General features: G+C 38.4%; 1 protein-coding gene across 1 annotated transcript in view; it reads right to left on the bottom strand.

The window, feature by feature from the left end:
• Positions 1-4668: 4668 nt before the first annotated feature.
• ARF1 (ARF GTPase 1) overlaps positions 4669-10842 on the bottom strand; it is a 29158-nt gene continuing 22984 nt past the window's right edge. The window contains exons 2-5 of the mRNA XM_074197777.1: positions 10089-10274; positions 8475-8585; positions 7591-7715; positions 4669-6304 (exon numbers count right to left, since the gene is read on the bottom strand). Of these exons, the coding sequence (XP_074053878.1) occupies positions 6143-6304; positions 7591-7715; positions 8475-8585; positions 10089-10236 (546 nt within the window). The 5' untranslated portion in view covers positions 10237-10274 and the 3' untranslated portion in view covers positions 4669-6142. The remainder of the gene's footprint in view (positions 6305-7590; positions 7716-8474; positions 8586-10088; positions 10275-10842) is intronic.

Here is a 10842-nt window from a genome sequence, read left to right as displayed (position 1 = left end):
TTGCTTTTTCTAGGAGTTTGCCTATAAAAAGGACAGAATGATAGTTGAGGGCACAGCAGGCTCAAATGAAGGGTTTTTTTTTAAGGGTAGGCCAAATTTATAAGTAGCAGTAAAGGATAACAGTGGAAAGTCGGGATCAAAATTAAACAAAAGGCAAGATGCTGGAGAAAAGAGGGAATGGGAATCAAGGAGAGAGGCAGCTGGGACTTCCAGAGGTCCCAGCAGTTGGATAGCAAACGAGCAGGGAGGATCCCAATCCTAGACAAATTCTGAACCCTGGGACTAATCCATTGTTAAATCAGAACCTGTACATAAAGGAGGAAAAAAGAAACCTCTGAAAGGCAAAGACTGGAAATGCATAGGCAACATCTTGGCCAACGACAAGCCTGGGATCACCCCAGCCCCAACAAAATAAAAGCTTGGATCTATACTACATATACCCCTGGAGCAGAACTAAAACAAAAATGAACTAAAAAAAAGCTAGAAGAGTGCTCACTACAGAAAACTACAGACAAAAATGACAGCAATGCCATCCATATCTGAAGAAAGCAGTGAAAAATCGCTCACGGGGAAGTATCAAAACAGTCTATAAATTGGACTCAAATACAAAAGTTCATCAAAGAGCTTAAAAAAGAATTTAAAAACCAAAGAAGAGAGGAAGAAGAAAAATGGAAAAAAGAAATGATAGTTATGCAGGAAAATTGTGAAAAGTTGACCAAAGAAATCAACTCTGTTGAAAGTAAAAATAACCAACTGGAAAAGGAAACACAGAAGCTAATTAAAGCTAATCCTAAAAATTAGAACTGAACAACAATTAGAAACCAATGAATCTACAAAGACTACAAGATTCCATCAAACAAAATAAAAAAGGCTGCTGAAAAAATTGAAGAAAATGTAATGTATCTTTCAGGGAAAACAAATGACTTGTAAAACCGAACCTGGAAAGACAATCTACGAATCATTGGACTACTAGAAAGTAGACAAGAACCTAAAAAACATCATGTAGGAAAATATAAGGGAAAACTGCCCAAATCTACCAGAACAAGAAAACAATATTACCACTAAAAGAATCCACAGAACCCCTCCAGAAAGAGACCCCAGGACAAAAACTCCAAGGGCTGTAATAGCCAAATTCCAGAACCCTCAAATAAAGGAGAGAATATTGCAAGCAGCAAAAAGAAAACAATTCAAATACAAAGGGAACTCAATCAGACTAACACAGAACCTATCAGCCTCAACACTGAAGGATCAGAAGAACTGGAATAACATATTTTGGAGAGCTAAGGACCTGGGGTTACAACCCAGAAGGTACTACCCTTCAAAATTCAGCATATACTGCCAGGGAAAAAGATGAAATAGAGGACTTCCAGAATTTTCTAACTCAAAGACCAAAAACTGAACAGAGAATTCAATTGCCAAATACAGGACTCAAGAGTTGCATTAAAAAAGTAAATGGGGGCAGCTAGGTGGCGTAGTGGATAAAGCACAGGCCCTGGAGTCAGGAGTACCTGGGTTCAAATCCAGTCTCAGACACTTCATGATTACCTAAGCTGTGTGGCCTTGGGCAAGCCACTTAACCCCATTTGCCTTGCAAAAACCTAAAAAAAAAAAAAAGTAAATGAAAAGGGAACTGAAAAGAGAGAGGTAGCCTTATCACAAACCTGGAGTAAAGGATGAAAGAATGTGGGATAACTGAAATTATTCAAAATATGAAATTGGAATGTGGTGAAATATGGATGACCTGATTTTTTTCAGTGAAGTATAAGACAAAGTTCTCTGGTGGAAACAGATAGTACAAGTTTGAAACAAGGATTGCTATGTGGTGGTGAGGATGTAATTGAGCTTGGTAACAAGATATAGTGAATTCAGTAGTCCAGAGCTGCCTCTAGTGTTCTGCAGCATGGAAATAGGAATGGAGGTGGGTTGGGGTTTGCAAAGCACATAAGTGTAGAGTGGAATTAGACAACTCAAAGATCAATGAGGATAAGGCCAAAGTAAGGGTAAGGAAGGCATGAGAAAAAAGGGAAGGGATATGCAGCAGTGTTGTCTATTCCTTTCACTCACAAGGAAGCAATAATTTCAGCTCTACTTACCAATTAGTTTGTGACCTTTTGGAGAAAAAATTCCTCTTCTCTGGGCTCTGATTTCCTCAAATGAGAGAAGGGAGCTGGCCAAGTAATCTCCACGGGGACCTAATCAACCTACACATTCTCTATACAGTCTGTGGTGCCATCATTGGATCCTTAGCCTCTGTACTTGTACATGACAGAGTCCAATACAGCCTGCAGGCCAGAGGATTCCAGACCCTGCCTCTACTTTTTCCTATTGAAGGGCTAGATACACCTCACTTCAGCTCTATGACAGACTGACACATTCTCAAGCATTTCTGAACTGTACTGTGATTGTTTGTGTAGTGGATAAGGCACTGGCTCTGGAGTCAGGAGGACCTGAGTTCAAATCCAGCCTCAGACACTTAATAATTGCCTAGCTTTGTGACCTTGGGCAAGTCACTCAAATAAAATAAAAATGAAAAAAAGTTTCTCCCAGTAGAGGGCTGTGAGGGGCTAACAAGCAGGAAGTTTGTTGGAATGGACAAGTTCAAGTCACAAAGCCCATTAGATCTACACCCTCACAAATGTAAAGAATTGGCAAATGGTATTGCTTAATCACTGTCAGTGATAGTCAAAGTTCATTGTTGACAAAATTCTAGGAGACATGAAGGGAAGATAACATTAGGAAAGGGTCAGTAATAATTTCATTAACAGCCAGGAATGCCAGACTATCCTCTTTTCCTTTTTCTGGATAGTTGCTAAAAAAAAAGATCAAGGGAATGAGAGTAGACTGGGAACTAGCTAAATGGCTATTTTATCTGAAGCAATGGCTATTGTCTCCATGGACAAATGAATACATTTTTTAATCGGGCCATTGGTAAGGTGGAATATCCAGTTAGGCAACCAGATGAAGGGCCTCCAGCTTGTACCATATGCTCTTAGTTGAAAGGACTAGGGCTGTTTGGCCTGAAAAAGAGACGACTCAGGAAGGACATGACCTTCAAATATTTGAAGGGCTATATCACACAGAGAACAAGATTTCACTCTGCTTGACTCCAGAGAAGCCATGGGTACCATGGTGAAAACTACCACGGGCATATTTAGGTCAGGCATGCTGCAAAGAAATTCTCGATAGCAGCTGCTTCCTCAGAGTCCAAAGGCTCTGCTATGTCTGCAGAGGCCACTTGGGTTGTGGTGTCTGTGATCTCATTTCTGAAATCCCTTCCAAGGCAGACTCGGAGATGTCTATACCCAGGGAAGTCAAAGCTTTCCCATAGCCCAAAATACTGAAACAAAATTATATTGAATGGAGCTAAATGATGGTAGTCATGGATGTGATAAAACTATCATTGTAACAGAGGAAGATGAACAGAGACAAAGGGACATTTAAATGGAAGCAGAGTGAAGCAAACAGAATCAGGAAAACACACAATTGCCTATTATGGTAAGAGCACAGGTACCAGGTAGTAAGTGACCAAATTCAGGGTGTAAAAGAAGGTACGCAATTGTTCTGTCCTTTGAAGAGTTGGGGATTAGAGTACTGAATATGCTACTCTGGTTTGAGACAGGAAGAGAAAAATGTATCTGAAGTGGAGCTATAAAAAAAAGTTGATGCTCCACCTGTGGAAAATGTTCATAAGTTAATAGCTTTGATAAACAGATTATCTTCAAGAAAGTCTAAATTTACCACTGAGGTTCTAACAAAAACTTGAAAAATTAAGGGGTAAGGAAGAAATGTGGCTAATTCATATGCATGCCCCACTAACTTGTTCCATTAACATCACGTTAAGGAAAAAGGACACTTATCAAGTTTGGCCATAAACTCAATCTTAAATGGGCATGGCCAAAAGTCACAAGACTGAGTACATTATTAACAAGTATTATTATCAAAGAGCATGGTGGGTGTGGTTTTCTCTGAGAGTATGCCTGCAACAGTAAAATAAAACCAGTTTTGGAAGTTTATTTTTCCAAGGAATATTCAACATCTCCAGGCCTTTTTCTTAAAGCAAGATTAGGACAGACAAAATGTTCCAGGTCCCTGGCCACTCTCGATGGCAGTGATTGACAGACTACCAAGAAAGCCATTTGTCATAGCAGAAAGCACACTGGGATTTAGAGTGAAATGGTTGGGGGTTTAATGCCAGCTCCATTATTTACTGCCTTAGTTTTCTCCTCTGCAAACTAAGAACACATGTAAAATTTCTTCCAATTCTAGATCCTATGGGGATAGAGACACAGAAAAGCAACTTTCTAGGTTTTAAACAGTTACCTATTAAACTGGAAATAATGCTGCAGCTGCCCCATGAAGCAAAGACCTCAAGTTAGAAGAAGAACTTTCATATTAAACATCACAGGACGCAGAGATGTTCTTTTCATTATACCAGACATTAGAGTAGACAAGAACTTTGACTTCAGTGGAAAAATATCAAGTAACGGCCTCAACATCAAAACTTCAGGAGTCTTTAACGGGAAAAATAATTTGTGGCTGTCTATTATTAGTACAACAAACCAGCCTGCAGTGACCTGGTTGGATCACAAGAAAGTCTTTTGCATAATCATTACTGCATAGTAGCAAGCAACTCACTCGGGTAGTATTAAGGTACCAAAAAAAACCTCATGAAATAGTTCAGAGATTTTATTCTAATAGCTTTAATTACAGTGCTTGTTTGTCGAAATGAAAACTGAAAACAAGTATACAAAACAGTCGATTACTAATTGTGTATTGAAAGCAGTAAGAGTTTCCACAACACCAAACAAACCAGTTCTGAGTTTTTCCTGAGATAAAGTTTAACAGCTCCAGCTTCTTCAGTGTTTATCAAAATACAAAAGAAAAAAAAAGTAAAGATCTTTTTTCAGATGGCAAATCTGACCCTTGTAGTAATGAGGGGTAGTAAAGGACATTTCACACATATACAGATAGGGGGATTGTTCCAAAACAGGACCGAATACTTCTAGAATGGAATGACTCCCCAAGCTCTCATGCTCAATTTATTTTCTTTCAAAACCTAGACACCTTAGAGATATGCCTAGTGTTCTTGACTGTTTTTGAATATCTCCAGTCAAGGTTTGGGGCTAACATAGGCTGTGCTTACTGTGGAGAGGTTTCAAACAGAAGCACCACACACCTGACCAAAATTAAAAGGCTGATTTTTTTTGTTGTTCAAATATGTCAGAAAGCTCTTTCAAATGTTTATAACCAGCCATCACCTATCCTTCTTAAGAGTTATTCAAGTGTGATGGAGAACTAATCACAGCCTGACCTGAACTGCAAGGGGGAAAAAGTCTAGTTATAAACGGTTTATGATTGAAGATCTAATGCTCTCAATGTGCAGCCTGCTCTGAACCACAACCTCAAAGCTTTTTTTCCTAATAAGTATCCATGTGAGCACAAATACAAGCACAAACTCTATGAAATACATAAAGATCCAAAGACATAGCATTACATGGATCTCTATTTTAACCATGCAAAATTGATCACTTGTTTGATTTTTATCATTTCTCAAGTTTCAAAAGAGAAACTGCAGACAATTACAATGGTCTGGTATTCAAGTTGTTACTGCAAAACCTATACTAAGCATATTTCTCTGTTCTGTGTGTTCAAGTGTTTTACTTGTCTTTTTTTATTTTTTTACTATTTAAAAAAATACACTGAGTTCAGGTTAAAAACCAACCACCAAAATGGATCTCAACACAGGTCTCACAAGCCAGTAGGAGTAGCATTCGGCTTTGCTGCTTGCACGTTAACCCCCAGCAACCCAAGTGTCAATGTGCTTAAAATCCCTTCCCAGTACTAAACGGTGAGTTGATTTTTTTACAATAAAAAAAGCTGAGTAATATTGCATAGGAGTGCCAGAAACTGCCCCATTGGAAACAAAAACTATTTACATTAAATAAGAAACCTTTTTCAGGCCTGAATTTGCCACATTTACAGCATGGTGCAATACATACTGTGACAAGGGGTAGGAAAAAAACAGCTTCCGGCACTCAATACCACAAAGTAGCACAGTTTGCCACATGAGAGTAAAGCGAAGGGCGAATAGGAGGAAATAAGAGGGAGAGAAGGAAAAGAGGGAGGAGGAACTTTTGTTGTTTCATTTCTGGTTTCGGAGCTGATTGGACAACCAGTCCAGTCCTTCATAGAGCCCATCCCCACTAGTGGCACAGGTGGCTTGGATGTACCAGTTTCTGTGACGAAGAGAATGCAGTCCAAGTTTATCTGTGATTTCAGCTGCATTCATGGCATTGGGAAGATCCTGGTAAAAAAAGAGAAAAGGTGATTTTCAGGATAGAGTGACACAGGCTAGGTGAATTCAAAGGGTCAAAGAGTCCAAATCCTTTGTTATCTAGGCAAGACCACTCTGGGTCAGGTTCCCCATCTATGCCAACCTCCAAAGAGATCACTGCTATTCTTGCATCTGGCACCTTTTCATGATAACCTATATTTTAGTTAACCTTCCTGGGAAAGACCCTCCAAGAATATAACCCAAATCTCTCCCACCAACCTTTATTTCTCTTCCTCAGGTCATTTCTGATTGTACATCTCTCCCTTCTTCATTGACCTCACTTCCCAGAACCTATTTTTTCATACCATTCCTCCCTTCCCCAGGTTTTTTTTCTTTTCATGAACAAGTATTTTCTTGCCTAAACTTCCCCAATTTAAAATAAAAACAAAATCATATGAATATGCCTGGTCAAGTGAACAAATTCCCATCATATCTCATTCTATCACCAGTTAATAGTCTTCTTGAATTAAGTCTGGTTATTATACTATTTGGAGACCTCAATTCTTCCAAAGACTTTTGTCTCTGCAATATTGTTGCTATTGTCTAAGTTGCTCTCCTGGTACCACTCACTTTACTATGCAACTGCTCTTGTTTTCATGTTCCTTTGGTTGTTTACAGACACTTGGGAGGGAGTGGGTCACCTTTTCTGAATTCAAAGAATTTCACAGGTTTGCTCTTCCCCTTCCTAACTTGGGAATTCCCTTATCTTTCTTCCAATTACAAATCAGATCACCTATTTGTATTGTTTCCCTTTACTTAACTGGCCTTATTTGTTTTAAAATCTATCTCCCCCTGGTAATGAGAGACCAGGTCTAAGTTGAGGAGATCTAGTTCCAGTTTTCTAGGCAGTTGCTATGTTGTTTAATATCATCTCAACTTTTTCCTACCACAGGTGGCAATTTTCTTTACTACCCTCTTAAAACCTAAGAGTCTAAAATAGGGCAAAACACTCTTGGTACAGTTAATACCACTACAAATTGACAAGAATTTTGGGCCTAGACTTTAGTTGTGATTCAACTACTGATGTTCTCTATAACTAGAGTGGAATAACTTCCCTTCCCAAATAACTTCCCTTATTTGGGGCTCTATAAAATAACAAGGGTAGATTTGAGCCTTGAAAATATCCTTTTCATTTCTGACAAAGATTCTATGACACTAGTCCTGAATAATACCAAGCCTGACACTTTCTGATCAACCACAAAACAACTGAGCAAGACAAACATTTCTGGATAATCCTCTAGTATATATATTTATACCTGTTTGTTAGCAAACACTAATAAGACGGCATCTCTAAGCTCATCCTCTGCCAACATTCTCATCAGTTCTTCTCGGGCTTCATTCACTCGTTCTCTGTCATTACTGTCAACCACAAAAATCAGTCCTACAAAAAAAAGCATCACTTCAGGATGTTATAAAGACACATTCTTAAAGGTCTTTTTGTTTGTCTTAAGATATTTTGATATACAATGTATACTATGGAACAATGTAAAGATTAACAGACTGCCTTCTGTGGGGGGTAAGGGGAGACTGGGGGGAAATTGTAAAATTCAAAATAAATAAATAATTTCTTAAAAAAAGAAAAAAGATATTTTGATCTAACAGTCTATAAATACTAAACAGAATAGCTAGTAGGTCAGAGTAAATGAAGCATTTACTGATACACACCATTATGGGATGACTACTGAAAAAGGTTCTGACACTACCAGAATGCTATGTCTGAAGAAAAAAAAGAATCAGTCACCAAAAACTTTTCATTCAAGACTGCCTAATCAATCCAATGCTTCCATATCCCATAGTACCTTCCTGGTATTTATAGGCTATCCTAGACTATAGTTATGTAACACAATTTCAGCATAGTGTGGAAAGAACTAGACTGAGAATTCAAATCTACATTCCTCAGGTCAGTTCATCTCCCGCGTGAGCTTAGGTTTCCTGTTCTATAACATGGATTGCACTACTGAACTCATAGGATTTTGTGGGAAAACACATTTTACATCTTAAAGTAATAAAATTAACTATTAATAAAGAGAGCAGAAGCCTATAGCTTTGTTTCCCCTCTCAATATATAGCACATGCACAAAGCAGCAATAGAATCTTTGGGAGTGGGGTAAGAGTCAAAGGACTCAAATCCATGACTTACCTTGTGTGTTCTGGAAGTAATGGCGCCACAGGGGTCGGATCTTGTCCTGGCCACCGACATCCCACACCGTGAAGCTAATGTTTTTGTATTCTACAGTTTCTACGTTGAAACCTATAAGAATTTAAAGGCAACAATGATTTTAAGTACAATCCAAGAATCCACATAATGCCTTGATTTTATAAGACTCTAAGTTCCAGGGGGCAGCTGGGTGTGCAATGAATAGAGCACTGGTCCTGGAGTCAGGAGGACCCAAATTCAAATCTGGATGCAGACACTTAATAATTACCTAAGCTGTGTGCTGTCTGGCCTTGGGCAAGTCCCAAAGGAAAAATTTAGTGATAGGATATTCTTTTGTGGAGTTGGTTAGTTAACTAGAACCATTATAAGCTGACATCTTGAAAATAACTAATACCAACTAAGCATTAGAGAAAAGAAACTTCACAGTGATTCAATTGACTATTTTCCAAATTTCTTCTTTAAGTAAAAACATTAACTAATGCAGTATAGGATACAAAGTTAGGCTGGCTCAACAAGTTTTAAGTTAGGTTGTTAAGTCTAGCCTCTGGCCCACACTGGCTGTGGCTACCATGAGCAAATCATTTATTCTCTAAGCCATTTCAATACTGAAGGGTAGTTGCCGCTCTCCACTTGTGGTGGGCACTAAGAGTGCCCTTTAATGAAAGTGCAAGTATGTCAAAAACCAAAGTTACCTGAAATTTTTTTGGCTGTGCAGCCAAATTTGGGGTATTTACAGTTAGAACTAAGGTGTGCCCTGACTGAATGTGTCCCACAAATGTAACAAATATTCTAAAAACACGGAATAATAATTCATTCTGTTCAATACACTGAGTTCCTCCCAGTTCTTTCAGGCTGACAAACGGGGGAGCATTTGCTTTTTCTCTTAGTTCTTATATTTAATCTGTTGCCAAGGTCTTTCAATTTTAATGTATTTACATTTCTTGTAGATGCCCCCTTTTCTCCTCTGACATTACTAATCTGGTACAGCTACTTAAAAGTCCATCAAAACCGATCCATAATGACCTTTGGATCTTTATTTATACATTTTTACTTTCTTCATACAAAAGTTCGTAGTTAAATAGCTGCTAATAGTCATGGATGCCCACCCCCAATGAAATGATCTTACATTAAAATGAATTATCAAGGTACTATAGTAATTTCTGTATCCCTTAATCCTTTTGTGGTCCTTTCCTACTTTTCCTTTAGAGTTTTCTTTCTTCTTGAACTTCTTACCCCCACCAGAAATGGAAAATCGTTTTATTAAAGAATTCCCTTTTCTTTTAAAAAAATCAGAGCAGCCTCTAACTGCAGAAGAAAACTGGTAAAAAGGATAAGGTGCAATCTTGGCTCCTTAGTTACTAAGCTTTCACTGGAGAAATACAAATAATCAGTTGCTCAGTTATTGAGGGCCTTTTCAATTTCTCTTAGACTCTTCTCTTTCAGGAAAATCCTAGCTGTACTGCTCAATTTTCTTTTTGCTTCCTGCTACTGCTACAACTAGGGGGAAAGCCACCTTTGTTAGAAACTCTAATTCAAAAGTCTTCATTTGACACAGACCACAGAACTGGATTTACCTATGCAATGCTAACTGCTTACCTATAGTGGGAATAGTAGTTACTATTTCACCCAGCTTCAGTTTGTACAAAATAGTTGTTTTTCCTGCAGCATCCAGACCAACCATTAGAATTCGCATTTCCTTTTTGCCAAAGAGCCCCTTGAAGAGGTTAGCAAATATATTCCCCATGTTCCAGGTGTGATGTGTTGAACGTTGGCAAAAGAAACCTGCAAAGATAAGGAGAATACTTTTAAATTATGTGAAAAAAATCTTGTCCATCACTTAATAAAGGCAGCCAAATACCTATCAAAAGCAAAAAAGAGAGTTGGGAAGTAAAGCAGAGAACTAAGGGAAAAAACCAACCTAGAGGATAATTCCTGTGGAATTTCATTCCTCTAAAAATAAACAAATATATAAACCACTAAGGCTAAATATTCACAAACAGGATATTTTATTTAGAGACCACTGAAAAGCACTGAAGATCTGCTTGTGTGATTTTGGGGAAGTCACCTAATCTCCCTGGGCCTTAATTTCCTCATCTGTAAAACAAAGAGGGATCTCTTTCTTTTCCAATCACATATCTTTCAGTTTTTGCTCTCTCATTTTCCAAAACTGTTCTTTCTCCTATGTAAAGTCACACAGCTAAACAATCCTTAAGAGTCTGAGACAGGATTTGAACTCAGGTCTTCCTGACTCCAGGGCTGGTGCTCTATCCAAGGTGCCACCTAGCTGACCCTGTCATGTTGTTCTTAACACAAGGGATTGCTTTGTGCTGGATCACCTAACTGCACTTTA

This window comes from Macrotis lagotis, chromosome 8, assembly GCF_037893015.1.
Source record: "Macrotis lagotis isolate mMagLag1 chromosome 8, bilby.v1.9.chrom.fasta, whole genome shotgun sequence".
Taxonomy (NCBI): Eukaryota; Metazoa; Chordata; class Mammalia; order Peramelemorphia; family Peramelidae; genus Macrotis; species Macrotis lagotis.
The sequence above is the reverse complement of the archived record's forward strand: the minus strand, read 5'-3'. Positions and strand labels throughout refer to the sequence as shown.